Source organism: Momordica charantia, assembly GCF_013281855.1.
Source record: "Momordica charantia cultivar OHB3-1 chromosome 6 unlocalized genomic scaffold, Mcharantia_2.0 BLBB01000006.1, whole genome shotgun sequence".
Taxonomy (NCBI): Eukaryota; Viridiplantae; Streptophyta; class Magnoliopsida; order Cucurbitales; family Cucurbitaceae; genus Momordica; species Momordica charantia.
In genome coordinates this window covers 28085980-28105666 of record NW_028275164.1, presented here as the reverse complement: position 1 = coordinate 28105666, position 19687 = coordinate 28085980, and the positions used below count along the sequence as shown (strand labels likewise).

The 19687-nt window shown below is 32.5% G+C and overlaps 1 protein-coding gene across 1 annotated transcript; it reads right to left on the bottom strand.

Moving 5' to 3' along the window:
* Nucleotides 1-3779: 3779 nt before the first annotated feature.
* On the bottom strand, nucleotides 3780-8110 carry LOC111024727 (formin-like protein 1). Its single transcript, XM_022302503.2, has 4 exons — nucleotides 5950-8110; nucleotides 5664-5857; nucleotides 4999-5243; nucleotides 3780-4825 (listed from the first exon to the last, which is right to left on the bottom strand). The coding sequence occupies exons 1-4, from the start codon at nucleotides 7875-7877 to the stop codon at nucleotides 4025-4027; spliced, it is 3168 nt and encodes a 1055-aa protein (XP_022158195.2). The 5' UTR covers nucleotides 7878-8110; the 3' UTR covers nucleotides 3780-4024.
* Nucleotides 8111-19687: the final 11577 nt, after the last annotated feature.

The following is a 19687-nucleotide window of genomic DNA, read 5'->3' as shown; positions in this document are numbered from 1 at the left end:
TTTTCTTGTCACATTTAATCATTGTAATTAGATTTTATTGGTTACTATTTTGGTATATTCTTTTTGTTCGCAACTTTATTTTTAAATAATTAATTTGTCTCATTGAAATATCATAATTAAAATTTACTTATTAAATATATACATTTAAGAAACTGCATGCATCATTAAATAAAAATAAAAACTTTAAAAAGTAGAAACTTAACGAAAGCAACATATTTTGCAAAGTAACAACATAAAAATAACTTAAAATGTGTCCATGGGAAATATAACTATTAATCAAGAAAGTATAATAAGCAATGAGATAGATCCAAGTAAAACGAGAGCAATCATCAACCAATGTTAAAAAATATTTATAGCCATGTTAAAGGACCCTCAATATCACAATGTATCAAGTTAACACCAGAATCAGATACATGATTATGAGCAGGAAATGAAAGTCGACATTGTTTAGCCAACGAACAAATATGAAAAACAGTAGAATTACATGTATGAGAAAGATGCAGTGGATGTTTTAATGAGGCACGACGAGCAGGAGAGAGACGTCCAAGTCGTTTGTTCCATGTATCAGCTGTAGTTTGACAAGTAAGGGCGGGAACATCTCCTTATTACCAATATTAAAATGCAAAGGTAATGGAAGTCTATAAAGCTCAGGTTGAGTCAATTATCTTCGATAGTGACTTGTCTTGAATAATACAAGGACACCAAAAAATTCAACTGAAAAACAACCATGTTGAAGTGGGGCACTCACAGAGAGAAGATTATATCTAATAACCGGATATTTCTAATGAATTCAACAGGAATCCAAACAACACTAATATTAGAAACCGGTTGTAGATCCATAAAAAGAGATCGTTGATGACAAATGTGGCTAGATGCACCCAAATCAATTATCCAAGATTCATTGTGAGTAATATTAGAGTAAGCTGAGAAACAAGTACCTGCAATATGAAAAGTTGGAGGCGTCGAATTATCGGGTTTGGTAGCCTTTGAGATGAGAGTGAAGCATATCCATAAGTTGAGAATACTAATTGGAATTCAAGATATTCCAGGAGAGATTTCGATCCATTGCATTTACAGTCAATTGATGGGTGATATTCAACAAGTTCTTGCCAAATAGTTTTCAGTTTAGTGTAATAAGCTTCAATTGACAAAGATCTTTGTTCCTGTGGTGACCAATTCCTTAAGAAGTTGAAATCGTTCCTTTAGTTCATTCCATATATATCTCTTTTATTGAACTAATATAAACGATGCTTGCTGCTATTTTCTTTCAAGACAGCGGTGAGAAGATTTCCTTCAGGTTTCTTAATAGTGTCATCAGCGAAACCAACTTTATCCTTACCAGAAAGTGCAATGAGCATCGATTTACACCATGAATTGAAATTGCTTGCTCCAATTAGTTGCTGGTTAACCAATACCGTGGTAGTAGCAGTAGAATGGTGAATAATGTAGGGATTCAACTGTGATTCAATGGCTGTAGTATCAGAACTATGGTGGCTGCATCAGGAACTACGATCGGTGTTTCAAAAAAAGCCAGGAATTAATTGGTGAAGATATCTGCTGAAGTAATTGACTGCAATTTCAATCGAAAGAAAATTGTGGTAATACATGGCTTGAATTCATGTGGTGTACAAGGGGCATGGAAGCATAGCCACGTGAAAGCCAACAAGACTATACGACAACTCGTCCTTGCCTTCCATGGTTTAAATATGCGACGACACGTCGACATTTTCATCGACATATCTATGTTTTCGACATCGACATAAGGGGTAAATCGACATTTCTATCCTAGTACAAGAAAATCGACCAAATATGAAAAATATCAACAAAATATCACTAATATATATATGATTAATTATTTTTAACTAAATAGAAAAATGTTTATTTGTTAATTTAAATATTTTTTACGATTTTACAGAAATATCTATCAATATCGATATTTTATCAATATTTCCATGAAATTGAGATCTCAACATTTTCATCGACATGGACATTTAAAACCTTGCTGTCTTCTGATCTTAGAGAGTTGAAAAGTAGTTTAACTAATTAAAAACATTTTTCTGTCGAAAAAGAAATTAAAAACATTCTTTTACATTTTTCATAAAATTTAATTATATAGGCAATAAACGAATTTATGAAAATTATATCTTTCTCTAATATCCTACAATGGCTTTTGACTAATTACAATTTTTTTAAAAAAATCACAACTTGTTTGATTAATGATTTTACATTCCAAAAAGTGTTTTTACCATAAGCACTCAATTTTTTTTTTTTTTTTTGGAATCCAGTAAGATTATATGTACTACTTTAACATTTTTCAAATCACAAATACACATATTAAGCATAATCATTTTTGCCGATTCGAACATAGTTTATTGGATAAAACACTATTTACTTTCTATAAAGTTAAAAATTCAACCTCCACCCTAAAGAAAATATTTTTGTAACTTTAGTTATCAATTTGGTTTTCGTACAAATGCATGCTCCATACATTCATAAATTTCAACGTCAAATTACACCGACTCAAATTTAATTAAATCCGAGCAAATAAATCAAATGTTGGGGTAAGATTGTGAAACACGCTTAAATATATCAAAAAATTAATAATTAATGGTAAATATAACAACTTTTTTATTGGCGATATAATAAAAGGTGAGGCCTGGTCAAAAGAAAAGAAAAGAAAATTTCATGACGTACATTTAAAAATGGCAAAAATTCACTATAAGTAATATACCTGAAATAAAGTATATCATTGATATATTTAATGTGGCTAATATACTTTATACACCTTTTTGTAGTACAACAAATGTGGAGATAGGGGATTGAACCTCTAACTTTTAAGAAGAAACAAAATATGGGCTATAACTGGTATAACGGTATCGAGTATATAAGTAGGGGCAAAAATGGAAATAAGAAAGAAAATTATTGACAGGTAGCAAAAATACCTTGTTTGTATTAGAGATACAAATCTAAAGGGGGGAGGACTTGCCTAGAAAGGAGGAAACTTCAATTGGAAATTGACTTCCAAGTGGGTAGAAAATGGAGTTGGTTTGAAATTGGATTAAGAAAATTTTCCACATTCCCATCTCATCAACTTTTTGATTTTTCAAAATTCAGTTGAAGGTTTTGAATCATTTTAATTTTAATGGCAGGTCACATCACTTTCTTGTGTCTCCTACCCTTCAATGGCTAATGATAAATCTTTCTATTTACCAAATAATTATAAGACAATATGAAATGGTTTGGGTTTTGGGAGTACTAGTAAACTAGTGCCTAATTTAACCCACTATGGGCGATGAGTCCAATCCCAACATACTCTTTCAGGAGGGAGAACGTCCGGGCAGGAATTCGAATCTCCAACCTTTTAGTCAATGACTAATTGAATTATGCTCAAATGGATATTGATAGGTAGGAAATAACCCATATTTCTGAATTCTAAAAAACTCAAAAAGTTTGGTGCCAATATCACACCTTAATAACAAAATTTTCATGTTAATCTGAACGTAATTTAACTAATTAAAGACCTATCCCCAACCAGTAGATCATGGGTTCGAATCCTAATCTCCACGTACTGTAGTAAAAAGAAAAGAACAAAATTTTAATAAAATGTTTAGGTTTCTACTTAAATGGCATAAAATTGAAATCAACGTAAACATAGCTCAGCCAACTTGGTCGGTTAAAGAATTTCGAAACTTTGCCAATTAGAAGTTTCCATTTTTACACTTTTTAGCTGTAGAGGGAGATGATGTGCAAGGGAAGAAAGAAAGAAAGAAGAGGATTCATTGAGAGAAGAAGCATGGGGAACTTCATTTCACTTGGTATCATATCATTTCTTTATATAAACTCAATTCAAAATCTTTTACATGGCATTTACACAAGTAGAAATTGAGGAGCAAGTGGAATTTACTCTCCCTCTTCAAACCAGCAACTTCCACACAATTTCTAGAAGCAAAACACAGCTAAAACCAAAAAAAAAAAAAGCTACCTGATCATCATATTTTACCCCCACCACAAGCTCCTATGCCTATTATTCTTCACTTTCTTCATCAGATGAGTTGTATTTCTGCACTCTATGATGAGCTTGGAATGCTTGTGGTAATGTTGGATTCACTGGAACTGGAAATTTATGGGCGGAACTTACGATCGTCCGCTCGTTTATCATCCCGACTTCCTTGCAGACTCCATCCAGGGTTGTCAGAAAATCTCGCACCACCATGAAAATTCTGAATGGGTGAGCTTCTTCTTTTGCAGAGTTGCCATGGAAGTACTCTGTGATCTCCTTTACTAGAGATAAAGCAACACTTTCATGGGCTTGGATTCTTATGATCTCCTCCTCTGCCATTTTCAAGAATCTGCCCATTGACTCTGAGAACTTTTCTGTGCTTTCGTTTGGCCCGGCTGCTTCGTTTAAACGCAGAGCCTCCCTAATGTTGTTGAGTCCTCTCGAGAGCTTGAGGACCTCGCCGCTGAGCACGTCGGAATCCATTGAAGCTGCCTTCTTTACGTTGGCAAGCTCCGAGCTGAGACCAGAAACAACTTGCAGGCCGAGTTTCCTGCATTTGACATCGTCGCTGAGGTTGGAGTTTGGAGTTTGACTCGTGCCACAAAGACGAGCCCCTTCACTTCTTATGATTTCTTGTACGACAAAATGCAGAAGAGTGGTCTTTCCATCTGCACCCTTGACATCGACAAGCTTCAGAAGTGTGTCAAGTTTGAAGGCATGGGCATCCCCACGGTTAGTGCCAACGTTCATGCGATTCCCGGTCTTGAGAACAGCTTCCAAAAGTTTCAAGAACATTCTGCTGTTCCTCAATTCTTCACAGGCAGTCTGCAATGAGAAAACACATGTCGAAATCTAAAACTAGAATGTGGAAGGGCACCAAATTATTTCGCAGGCAGGTCGCCTTTTATAACTATTAGATGCAGAAGAGGTTTTTAACTATGTATCCATCAGTCATATAGGAGCGACCGTCGCACTTTCAATGATAATATTTTACGTACCTCCAGATTTTCAAACGACTTCTTTAGGTACTCGGTCTCGGACTCGAAATTTGCCACATATAGCATCGCATCCACCCTTTTAAATGCAAAGGGAACATCAAGGACTGCCTTTAAAAATTTCTCAGCAGGGCCAAGCTTGGTAGGCGAAACATCTTTGCATTCCTTAAGTTTACGTTCTTCTTCTTTTGTTGGTGCCATCTTCAATAAACTTTCAAGTAGCTCTGTTCCAAGTGCATCTGCATTACCTGCAGCATCCATATCACTCAAGTTGTCATCCTCATTTCCAGTTGGGACGGGGAAGAATACGGATATTTTGTCGAACCCAAGATTCGATATATTGATAATGTAAACATGGGATGCCCCAAAAAGATCTTCACAAATCAAGAGTTGACTTGTTCATTACTAAAACTTGACTTTTATCTTCACAACAAAGGAGGAAGAAAAGTGAACTCTTCAAATTCAATAACCAAGTTCGATTTTCTAAATGATGTGGACGATATACAGAGCGAAGATGCAGCTTACTCATAGCATAATCAAGAAGAAGCCATGCCCAAAACATCGAATATGAAAAACCAGCATGGATTTTTTCGAAAGCAAAATAAAGATATTGCCCATAAGCAAAGCAAGAAAACCTTTAGCATGGAGCCAAGAAATCTATACCATACCTTCTAAAAGGGCATCGCAAACTTCTTCTAGAGTCACATTCAGCGCTCGTAGTGCGATTGCAATGTTCTGTGACTTTTTGGGATCAAGAACTCCAATCTCTTGGTTAGGTATAGGAAGCACAGGGCGAGGTGTAGTCTCCTTCGAGTTGGAAGTGTTCACAATGAAAAGAGTTTCAATCATTTCCTCGTTCACTCTGCAACGAAACCGAGAGGATTAAGAAACTATTCATCTAACAAACCAAAGGAAATCAATAAAAGAAAAAAAAAGCTGTGAAAATTGGCTTACTTAAAAGAGCTTGATCTGAGTTGATCCCACACCATCTCACGATCAGAGCTGGCCCTTACTTTGTCCCAATGCAATGGCTTCAATTTGGGCTTGGGGGTGTCTCCAGATGCTTCACTATTGCTTTTGCAGGATGGCAACTGAATGGGTGAGACATTTTTCACATTCTCCATTATAAACGGCCTTAAAGGTGGCACTAATGGAGGAGGCGCCCTTGAAATTGATTGGTCCATTGGTGTTGAAGGAGAAATGGGGATTTCCCACCGGACTGGCAGAGGGGGTGCCAGTGGTGGCGGCGGCGGAGGAGGCGGTGGCGGAGGAGGGGCGGATGAACCTGAAGGGGGCTGCAGGTTTCTTTGATCAAAATGGCCGGAGGTTCTCTTCGATGTATCTGAATCACTCAGCAAAATTCTCTCCGGTGATAATGGAGGTGACCTGTTTTGATCTGAAATATTGGATGCTCTTGACGGAGACGAGTCCAAGACTACTCTCTCCGGCGATGACGAAGCTGAAGATGAAGTAAATGAGTAAGAAAATTGCTTAAGTTTTGCATCGGAATCCGAATCGGGAATGTTTGAAACTTTGGGTAATTGAATCTGAATTTGCCCTAAAATTCCATCTGAGAGCGGAGATAAGCAAGGAGAAGAAGGGAACTGCTCTTCTGGATCTGAATTACGGGATTGTCTTGGAGATTCTTCGCGATCGTTGTGAGCAGAAACTGGAAGATTATCTAAATTTTTATTGATTGTTGAAATTGGGAAAATCGCACTGTGAACAGAAACATTGGAGTTTCGCGATGAAGAAGCCGCGGAGCTCTTCTCCGGAACTTTCTCCGTCGATAAACGCAGAGGAGATGGGCAATGGGATTGGCCGCTGTCGTCCGATTCCGCACCTCCGTGGGAAAGCGGCGGTGAATGCTGCTGCTCCGTCGCGGCAGTGGCAGAAACGGAGAAATTGGGAGATTCATTTTGGACGGATCTTCTAGGGCTCAAGCTCGCCGGTGGAGATAGAGAGGGACTTTTAGAACGCGATCTCGCCGGCGAAACGGAACCGCTGGATGTGGAATACGAAGTGGAGCTCGAATCGGTGCTTTTCCCAAGCAAATCATCGGCCGCCATTGCAGCGAGCACCCTCCGAGATCCCGAACCATTCGCACCGAGAGAACCTTTAGGAGAGTAAAATTCCTCTTCCTCTTCATCCCCAATCGACCTCTCCTCCCCATTTCCACCGTTGTGCTTCTCACTCGACCGACCAAAATTGAGCGGCGGAAGCGGATGAAGCTCCGGCGAATCCAACGGCCTAGGATCAGCAACACGAGCTCCCCCTCCGATTCGCGAATCGGACCGATCGTCGATTCCTCTCGAGTTCACGAGAGTGCCCAAATACAGAAACTCAGAGCTAGTAGCAGAGGGATGTCTCAATTTAGGGATTCCATTATTAACTTCAACATTCGGAACAGGGCACAACCGACTACTGTTTTCGGATCTGAACGTCTTGTCGTCGGCCAACCCACGTCCCCGCCGCCGCCGCCAGTACAAAAACCCGGCAATGCAGACGACCAAGACGGCGGAAACAACCGCAGCAATCGCCAAGGGAACAAGCTTCTTGGAACCGGAACTCGACTGAGACGAATGAGGGAGAATGAGGGAGGAAATATTAGCCGGAAACGACGCGAAGCTGGCCGGCGTCGGAGGAGGAGGGGTTCCAGGATAGGTCGGAAAAAATGGCGACCCATCAGGAGTTGCAGGAGGAGTAGTGGCAAATGGGTACTTGGGATTCGGCGGCGGAGGCAGCGGAGGAGACGGCGGCTCCGCCGGAGGCACAGAATCAAGTGGGAAGAAAGGCTGGTGCAGCAATCTACGGCTAATGGCAGAAACTTGCGTAGATTTACAAGGAACAAAGAAAATGAAGAGAAAGAAGAAGATACGCATTGTGATTGTTCTTCTTTCTGAGAAGTGGAGGAAGAAAGGAAGATTGGGGGACACAGGTTTGCAGTAATGGTAGTGTTACTGATTTGTGTGGGACACTTTTTCTTTTCTTTTCTTTTCCTTCATTTTCTCTCTTCCCAAACAGAAAACAAAACAAAACCAAAAAAAAAATCGAAATAGTGTGTGAAAAGTTGGAATCAGAGGGAAAAAAAAGTAGAGTAATTTAGTGGGTATGGGTGGGGGTGGTGCATCCAGCTAAGATTCTGCTGGTCTCTAATGTCTTCTCCTCCTACCTCCATTCATTTTTTTTTACATTCTTCATCTTCTTTCTTTTTCTCCCTTCTCACTTTCTTACCCTCAACTTTTGCTAACATTTCTAACTCCTATTTCAAAAAAGTTCATATCTTTGATCATAGCTCCGAAATTAAGATATGAGAGTTATAATGGGTATCTTTTACATTGAGTTATGTTTGCAGATTGGGATAAGCAACACCATTTTAAGTTATACAGATAGATACGAGTTCAATTTGTAGGTGTTAGCTAACATAAATATAGTTCAAATAACTTAATTCGTAGATTCGAATCACCTTATTTAAGGTAATGTCTTAAAAAAAAACTCGACTAGTGAATTAAATCCCTTTTCAAGATGTTAATGGATGTGCCAACAGTTGTTTAATAAAAAAGAGAGGAAAAAAAATCTCAGATGGATGCCACTTTTTAGAAAAATCATAAATCTTTGAAAAAGAGTGTATTCATCATGTACGTTACTTTCAATCTTTCCTTTTTATCCTTTTCATGAAAAGAAAACACATATATAATTCAATGAAAATGATTTTTATTTTTATTTGAGTTATGTAGGATATAAATTCAAACATTTCTGCTAAGCTCGATTATTTAATCAATTAAGTTATGTTGAAATTGACAAAATGAATGGATTATTGCAATTTTTTTTTTTTGGGTAGTATTTTGACATATATTTCTTGTTTTTGTCATTTCATACCAATTTCCCTTTTATTATATATATGTGTTTAAAAAAGAATAATATTTGTATGTACCTTGTTTTCGTATTAAGAAAAATAAATAAATAATTAGAAAAAGGAATGATAGTGCGTCTGCTTCGAATAGGGTGCACCGACGCAAATGCTCTGTACATTTCTCCTAATCGGCGTTGGACGCCGCAACCGACGACGCCGGCCGAGGACCGCCAATCCCACCGCCCAGCGCCGTCGTAAATCGTAATGCATTCACTTTTAATTTATTCATTATTTTCATTCTTTCCTAACAAGATTAAATATTTTAAATATTCATCCTTGATTATCTTTGGTAATGCAAATCAAACGTTGGTGAAAATTCAAATATAAGGCGTGATTTCTTTTTTTGCCTTTTTTGAGGAAAATCTAAGACGTGCTTGAGTCACACATTTATCTTAAATTTCGACAGTTAAGTGGAGGGTTTAAAAAACAATTTTAAAATTAATTTAGGTTTATGATGGGTGTAGATAGAGGCCATTACAAACGTGGGTTGTGCTTAGGAAATTAATCTTAACTCTAAACTCAACCGAGGGTAAGACACACATTGCCATTGCCAGACCGATGGTTCAATTTCTCCACCATTTCTTTCTTTTAGTATAACGTGTGGGCGTAGAGATTCGAACTTACAACATTTTGGTCGAAGATAGGTGTCTTAATGTTAAGGATCCCACATTGATAAAAGAAGGGACCTTAAATAGGTTTATAATAAACATGGGCTACTCTTTTCATTGTCAATTGATTTTGAACCTCATGAATACTAATATGGTATCAGAGTCCAAAACGCTCAAACGAGCATCCGGTCTAAAAAAATGGGATCGTTTTGGCCACTTTACTTTTTATCTCAAAAAGTGACAACTTTATATTAAAGAAATTTCATTATCTATAGAATTTGTGTTAAAATTTTGCAAACATAAACTAAAATGATCGCTTTTTAAAAGGCATAACCAAAATGAACATTTTATTTTAGAAGTACATAGACTAAAATGAATAAAAGTTATAAATACATAACTAAAATTAACTTTTTAAAAGTAGATGTGCCAAAATAAATCAAATCAGAGAGTACATAGACCAAAATAATATTTTAACCTCGATTTTTTATATATAGTTTTTTATGCCTTATCTCTTTGGGCATTTTTATAAGGGCGACAAGGAGAAGAAAAAAAAAAGTCCTAATAATGAAGGAGGGTGTGGCATGGATAAACGGAGGCATGATAATTAATTGATTTACGTTGTCATGATTTGATTGCTCCATATTCTTAACGGATACATTCTTATTTAATTATTACATTTTTAAAATCAATAATAGTTACATCATTTAACATTGTCATTATTGTGCTAAAGCGAGCATATTTCAGCGGTAATTAACATAATCTCTAATTAAAAGGTTGTGAGTTCGATCTCCTACCCCAAGTACATGTTGTACTAAAAAAAATATTGTCATTATTGTTATTTATAAAATACTTAATTATGTGACACCCAAATAATAATAATAAAGTTTTGGAGAGAGAGAGAGTTGAAAAGCTAGGTGAGGGCTCGTGCCACTGTTTTCTTTCATGGGACATAGACGTTTCAAGTCATGGATTTACCTTTAATACATAATATTTGTTTTCGTTATCAATATCATACTCTTTTTTTTCCCTTTCTTTTTGTATTTTATTTTATTTTACCAGGATCATTTTGGATTATGTTTACGAAATTTTAACACAAATTTTTTATATAAATTTATGACTACGTTGAGTTCTGTTAAATTGTGATTGAAAAAATAATATAAAAAATAAAATGAATAGATATCTCAAAAATGAAGAAAATAAAATGAATGGACTAAAATAATTTTTTTAGAATTATAGGGACCAAAACAACGACTAAAATAAAAGAAAACTAAAAGTTGAATGTAATAAGAATTAAAATAGTATTTTAACCTTAATTTAATCTCGCATTGAAAAAAACATATTACTTTCTCTTAAATGCACTTTTTGACGTCTCGTGGTTTAATAGATTTCTTTAATTTGTTAGTATACATTTTAAAAATAATATATTAACCAAAGTTTTTTTTTTTTGTTCTAATATGAGTATACCTCTAAGGCACATATCTCTTACTTGCGTAAAAAAGAAAATCAACAAAATATCATTAATACAAGTATGATATGAATAATAAGAATTCTTAACTTATTTAAAAGTAGTAGACTACTTATTTGTTAATTTTTTCCATTGGTTTCTTAATTTTTATGTTTTTTCAATAATATCTATCAATATTTCAAGCATAATTTTGAGATAAGTTGTTATACACAATTTTAGAACCTTTATCTTCTAATCCATAAAAAAAAATTATATTATCATAAATAAAATCAAAATATATACAAATTAAAGTTAAAAACAATTTCACGGGACCTAAAATAATTATCTATCCAAAACCATCTAAACAAAATGAGACTTTCACTAATTAATATAAATAATATTAGAAGCCTTATAAACCAAAGAATCAATACCATCAAGACATATACGAGTAACTACGTATACATGTAATTACGAAAAAAAAATGACTATGATAAGAACTCAATCTATTAAGATAGACAATTTTTTTTCTCTGAGACACGATTCTTGTGACGTTGGAGTAGAGAAACACACGGATAAACCAAATGAGATACGATTTTTGAGGCTACACAAATGCGATTAAGAAAGGATTAAAATAAATTTGATAGTTATTACCTATATCACTTAACAAGACACCACGTGTCAATTAGAATCAGTCACCATTGGATGTCTCTCCTTGGACTGAATTTATTTTCTTTTTATTAAAAAGCACATAAAAAGCATGGAATTTTATTAAAGGCACAATTTTAAAAGTAAAAGATCTCACATCTGACAAAAGTAAACAATCCCTTTATCGACTCTTTTTCTCCCACCAACCAAAAGAATTACATTTAGACATTTTTAAAATTTTTTATTTTCTCCATCGCTCAATTATGTATAATCTAAACTTTTTATTATTTAACAATATTTTTACCTTTTTTTTTAGTGAAAATCTATTCATATCCCCCCATCATTTATTCATTCGAACTAATTTCCTAATATATCGTACATTATTGGCTATTACCTACCATCACTGACAAAAATTACCTAACTTTGCATGGTTTGATTAAAAAAAAAAACCTCGTATACAATGATCATATTGTAAAAGGCTAAATATATGGCCAATATAAACATAACTCAATATTAAAGACATATAACTATTTTTATTGGGAGTAAAAGTTCAAATAATACATACACCCCATATTTACTCTACTAAACAAATTAAATATATGACATAATTATTTCAAGGACATTTATCAATTTTTTTCAATAAAAATGGATATTTATAAATTACGTCTCGTTTTTTTAAGTACAACATGTGGGGTGGAGGATCGAACTCACGACCTCTATTTGAGATATATATCAATTATTGTTAAACTATACCTACTTTGACAATTACATCTCGTTTAAAGGTGTAAGTTTTGTCATTCATATATTGATTTTTTGGATCAAAATTATTGGATGTGGACAAAAAAAAATTATGAGTAAATAAATTTAATTTATAATAACAGAAAATTAAAACAAATTTATCAAACGAGAGTAATCTATTTAGTTTGGATATCCTAATCAAAATGTTATGATTACAAAAACTAATCAAATGGATTAGACCTACTTTTTGTGTGTTTTGTGGGTGTTTTTATTCAATAATTAGCCATAAAAAATATGTGTGACAAAAAATAATTGTAAAATTAGAGGAATCAGCAACAAAGTACATGTAGACACGTGCACCGACACATATTTGTACTTCATCATTTGCTTAAAATAACGAGGCCGTTGCAATAAATAGTAATCAATAGTATTATATACCATAAATAAATATATATTATATATAATTTATTTTTCAACTGGGAATATATTACATGCAAAAAATAACCTAAAATATCCATGGTGACATCGACCTTCAACCAAAAGAATTACGCAATAAACATTTTAAAGTTACGTGAATACGGGGTTTTTAGGTACGTATCTCCCTCAAAAAATATAAAAAAATTAAAATTAAAATTACATATCTCCGATTAAAAGATTGTGGGTTCAAATCTTCATTTACCTATAATAAAAAAAGTACATTTTTTTTAATTGTATTAAATGTCTAGTGAGTCTACCCACCTTTTTATTTTATATTAGTAGATCTATTACTTATGAGACATCAATGGAAATTTTTTAAAATTCATGGACTTATTAACATACAACTTGTAGATTTTGTAGACTAAATCTGTAATTTCATCAACTTGAAAAATTCAATTTATCGTTATTATTTTTGGGCTTGTCGATTTGATTTATTTGATGTGAAATAAAATGTAATATTAAAGTATTCGTTGAGAAATTCCTATGGTCATTCGGATTTTAAGTTTGTATCTGCCAAGATGAGCTTAGCTCAATGGTAACTAATACATATTTTTGGTCATGAGTTTAAATCCCACCCAATTCGTTGTACTAAAAAAAAGAACATTGGTTATTCAGTAATATTTTTAGCTGTAGTTTCATATTTTTTAGAGCGAGTTTCTTTATGAGTAAGTTTATGTTGGTTCGTTTTGGTTTGTACTTTCAAAACGTTTATTTTGGTTTCTATACTTTCAACTTTTGTTTTGTTAGTCGTTGTACTTTAAAAATGTGTGTTTTGGTCTCACTGCTTTTAAAAAGTGACTAATTTGGTCCCTCTTTTCGTGGGAGGCTTGTTACATTTCAAGAAATTTAATAAGTGAACTGTCGTGCTAAAATGAGATAAAATAAAAATGAAGAAACAAAAATGGATGTTATATGAAACTAAAGGGTTAAAACAAACAAACGTTGAAAGTTTTTTCTTTTTTTTTTTTTATATTTGTGAGTGTCGGGGCCATGTGCGCACCTCGACTAATCTCACGAGATAATTGTCTAATTACAAAGTGGGAGTGGGGAGGTGCCAATTACCATGAGTTAAGTTCATGTTGGCGTCTGACTTACTACATTTGGTTGCCAAGAAAACATATAGGAAATTAATTATGAGGTAAGTGGCTATAATAAGGTTGGAACCAATTCCCTCCATACTTTTTATTTACCTTGACACCGATAATAGTTAGAAATTAAAATTATAGAGACCAAGATGAATCAAACTGTACATTGACCAAAATAGTATTTAAAACTTTTATCTAATAACTATTTTGTCCACATAATAATTGATTTTTTTGTAGTACCACGTGGGATGTGAATTCGAACTCATGACTTTTTTTTTTCTTTATCGAAAATAGGTGCATTAACCAATTGAACTATAATCATAACAGTTTATTGTTATTTATACTATTTATGAAATAACGATGTGTATAAACTTTACCCATAACACTATTAAAAATTTTAAAAATCCTCTGCAACTGGTTCGCTAGCACATGATATGAAAATAGTTTAATCAAATTAAATTGACCCCGGAAATGGTATTGAAAGGGCAGCCTCGTCTTATTATAAAGTATTTTTTCTCTTTGGAGTTATTAATAACCCTTAACCAATAACCACACTAGTCAAGCTTCTAGTTCTATGTATGGAAATTAATTAAATGCCCCAACTGTAACGTTAAACAAATAATTTTAATTGAGCTCAATTATTGGAGTTAAATTGATGTTTTTTTTGGGTAATTTTAAATAGGAATTTTTGAGATGGTATCTTGTTATTATAACAATGAGGTGAAATATAACTTTGATTCTTTCCATTTTTAAAATGATAATGTTTATTCATATTTAAAAAAAATTTAATACAAATTATATACGTAATGAAAACTTTTAATAACCAATATGAGCTTAGTTAAACAATAATTGATACTTGTCTTTGATCAAAATGTCATGAGTTTGAATCATCTACATTGTTTGTCGTATTAAAAATTATTTTTAATATAAATTATAACATATTTCAAATAGAAAATTGAGTGTAGTACTATTTTGAAATTGTGATCTAAAACAATAAAGTTGAAAAAAAAATGATCCAAATTAAAAGTATTGGTAAAAAACACATGTTTGAAAGGTAAAGGAATAAAAAAGGTACAAAAACTAAAAATATGGAGAGAAAAATAACATAATAATGAATTAATACTGCATCTCTAAAGTCTCATATGGCGGCCGGGTGGCAGAGGTCAAAGCCTTCTGAAACTGCGGAATTTTTTGAAAGGAGTATTCTGCTATGCATATTCTGATTTCTGGCATACTAGGGGACCACGGCCATTATATAGATACGAATATTTTATTTTTTATTTTCTCTTTTTTAAAATTAAGTTGGCAAATATTATTTCAGAAAATAAATATCGTTCATTCTTGAAATTTGATAAATAGTTCTTATTTGACCCTAAGTTGAAAATGCGACCCGTCAATTATTTGTTAAATAAATTTATTGTTGAAGCTCCTTTTCTTTCTTTCACTCTTCTTCTCTTCTTCTAGTAAACTTGCACTCGACGCTCATGCGTAGCCCTGATCTGAACCTCCTCCCTCGCTCCGACATGAATTTGGAGGAGAAGAAGGGGGAGAGAAATAAAATAAAAAGAAGGGGGAGAAGAGAGAGGAGATGAAAATATTGGCCGAGAAGGGAGAGAGAAGAAAGAAATAAAGAGAAGAGGTGGTCACCTCTAATCACTAAAAGAAAATATATATAAAATTAATATAATTGGCCAAGTCATCAAATTTATTCATGTCACGTTCTCAACTAAATTTAGGGGCAATTTAGAACCATTTATCCAACTGACTAAAATTTTCTATTTTGAAACTTAGGAACTAAATAGATACTTAACTCAAACTTCATGATTAAATGTTTATTTTCCATATTATTTTTTTTAATTTTTTTAAATTTTAAATCAAGTTTTAAAAGTTAATTTTTTTTTAAATACTAGTTTTTTATTTTTTTTGAAATTTTACTAGGAATTTAAACATATTTTTTTAAAAAAAGATATATAAGAATTTGTGTGTAAAATGGTTATCAAAGGGGGTTTTTTATATTATAACTCTAGAGTAATTTATTATATTTTGATTCTTAAATTATTGACATTTTTATTTTATTTTTATTCGTAGACTTTCAAACAATAATTATATTGTCATAAAGAAAAGCTACTGGTTAGGATCTTTGTTCTTGAATTAATACTTGGTTTAGACTTTGATTCACATTTATATCAATGTGTTAATATTAGAAGTCTTATCATCCATCAAATAAACATTCAAAGGCAATATAAGGATGAAGACTAAAATGACATTTTTTAAGAGACTAAAATTAACATTTTGAATTTCAACTCTAAAATATGATAAATCTTGAAGACTCGTGGGATCAAAATGAAATTAATTTAAATCTATTATTATCTATCAACTCATATTAAAAAAAATATGATAAAATGTTTGGTTTACACCTTTAGATATTTTTAATTTGTGTGTTTTGGAATAAGACCAACTAGATTTGTATAAAACATATTGAATTTTATGCGAAAAAATAAATTATTGAATTTTAATTTTAATTTTATGGCCGATCCAATCATAATTAAAGTGATGATAATATTAATGTATGATCTCATTGTGAGTTATGGATTGAAATTTTAATTGAAATACAATGTCTTTTTTAAATAACTTTGTATAAATTAAACATCCAAACTGGACAGTAAAATAATAGTGTCAAACCGAATCTTGCTAAAGTGGTTAAGGCACCTATATTACCCAAAAAAAAAAAAACAAAAATAGTATTGGTAAGCTTAACATATTTTGATATTTAAGTGAAACAAAAGATTTAGTTCAAGACTAACCCAAAAAAAAAAAAAAAATTGTGTAGAATGAAACTCACACCCCAAATCTCTTCTCTTATTTATAAAGAAAGTCTATTCGGGTTGTTTTGAGTGTACTGACTTGACCTAATCCGGTGAATCGGTTTAACCTGAGCAGTTAGATCCACGTCATGGGATAGAAAAAAACTAGAGAAATAGTAACCGAATAAAAAGATGAGAAAAGAAAAAGTTAATTTCAAAAGAAAGCAAAGTAATTAGGTGAAAATATGTTGATGGATTTAGGATTAAAACAGAAATAGAAGGACCCAATAACAAAGTTGTAATGATTACAAGAACAAAGTCATGCACGTTATAATTTCATTTTGCAATTATGTCAAACTTCAAATTACAAAAAAGCAAGTGAAATAATTAGGTACTTATTATAATAAAAATTGAAGTGGTTTTATTATTTTCCACTTTGGGACATAAATAAAACTCCATCATTTTTTCCCTTTTAATTTCTTCTCCTTACACTTTCAAAATTGCATTATTTTTAATCATTAAGATTCTTCTTTTTCTTGTGGCTCAACATGAAACACTCACATGGGATGACAACTTGGCCTTCAAGTGCAAAACTTGTAAGTATTATCCCATTTGGATTTCTTCAAATCCAATATTTTGTTATTTGTATATCAATTTAGGTGACCGTATACAACAACCCGACATTTGTTCAGTTACAATAAATAAAATATTTTGTGAAAAAGGATTTGAGTTTTATTATCTGGATAACATAAAAAGAATACGACGATGTCTATCGACCTGAATACGATATCAGCTTTAGTAAATATTAAAATTTCAAATTAAATACATATGATATGAAAGATAAGTTCATGTTAAGTGTTAACGTATACCCTTCACCCGAAGTTTTAAAATTGTGTCTTTTTTTTTTAGTACAATATGTTGGGGAGGGGATTTGAATTCACAACCTCTTGATTGGAGGTATATGCCAATTACCACTTAGCTATGTTCACTTGCTAAAATTCTGTCTATTGAATTATGTACCTAAATGAACTTTCAAATGTATGTCCGCTGAGCTATGCTCGCTTTGGCAAATATATGTCTATTTAATCGTTGTATACTTTAAAATCAACTTACTACATAATCTTTAAATGTTATAGTTATTATGTTACCTAATTGTTTAATTAATGGAGTTAACAATAAAGACTTACTAAACACAAAATTGAAAGTTCATTGAACTATTAAAAACTTTTTAAAGTGCAGTAATTGAATAGCAAAAATTTTAAAAGTTCAGAGACCTATTAAAATAAAAAAATTAGAGCCCGTTTAATAATATTCTTATTTTTCGTTTTTTTTAATATCTAAAAACATAACTTTGATCTGTTATTCTAAAAAGAAACAAGTGCATACTTATAAATATTTATTGGTTTCATTTTCTAAAATTTTAAATTAAAGGGAAAAAAGTAAATTTTGTTATATGAAAATTAATTTTTTAATGTTATATTATTATGTATTTTATAATTCAATAATACTTTTATTTATATTTTGGAAAAAAAAAACTACAAACAAAACAAAAAATTTGATTTTGTTTGTTTAAAAAAGTTTTGCATTTTTTCCTTGAAAATGTCTCTTAAAAGTGAGAACGAGACCTAGGAAGAGACACTAAAAATTTATATTTATAGAAAATGAAGATAAAAAAACCAGAACTGAAATAGAAAATCTACAAAATTGAAAATGTGAAATTTAAAATAAAAGAAGTTGAAAAAAAAAAGGATGTCGTTTTATGCGATCTTAATGGCAGGAACACGTCGGGTGGGAGGGTGGCCCTTCCATACTTTTTTACAATATAATTACCTAACTTTTTTAGAAATTATTGGGATTTTTTTTCTTTTTGAAATAAAATTATTGGGAATTGTCGGATCATTTTTCCTCATTCCGAATTATTTATAAGGTTTTCTATTTTCCCATTTTTTGACAAACATTATTTATAAGGTCAATTAAATGACAGCCGGCAATATATGAAATTCATTATCTTTATTTCATCTTCGGTTTAAATCTTATATTTTGTATACCTTTTTTCATGTTTATTTCATATTGATTTGTAGACTTTTAAACACTTCGGTCTAGATTATAAATTCTATATAAAAATTCATAAAATTCTCAAATTTTCATAAATTTGACGATAAATATTTGGAACCACGTAAAAAATTAGGTAAAGTTTTGAAATAGTTCAAATTTCTTAGAGGAACGATTGATGGTAAAATTAATGAAAATTAACTCAAATATTTATGTTATTTGAATGGTTGATGTCATGACCACACAATGACAATGACAACAAAACTCCATGCAAATACTTTTCAGTTTTCAAAGCCATGAACAGCCAATTTGATACTTTTAGGCAAGACATTGACCTCACAAGGTTAACAATTTATGCAATATCAAACTCCATCAAACTATGATTCATTCTAATTCTATCAATCATTCGTAGAATTCAAAAGAAATTTGATAAATCGTGTTTGATCAATAAAATGACCAAATCCACGAAGCTTGGCTCGGACTGAGATCTACTTGAGGGATGAACTGGATGGGTGACCTACAAAACAGAACACACTCTGATGCTAAAGTCAGTAGCTGGCCGAACTAAACTCGAGAGAGAATCTAGTATTCGCAAACCTGAAAATGGAGTGAATGAGATCTATTTATAGGCGACTTCTCCGACAGTACCTCAACGGCTCTTTAAGGTGGCTGTGAATTACGTTGTGTTATTATGGAGTTTGTCGGAGACTGGCGCCGAGCAAAGATGTCGCTAGTCACATCAGCGAATAATAAGGAGTATGTTTCCACAAACTTAGGTCGGTTCGGCCACGCAAGACATCAGCTCGGCTAAGGATCATATAGCCAAGATGATGAAACTTGAAGCATGTCCATGACTGTCATACGTCACACTTCTCTTCCAATCAACATGTGCCACTTTGTGGGCTGAATTCGCCACCAACAAATCG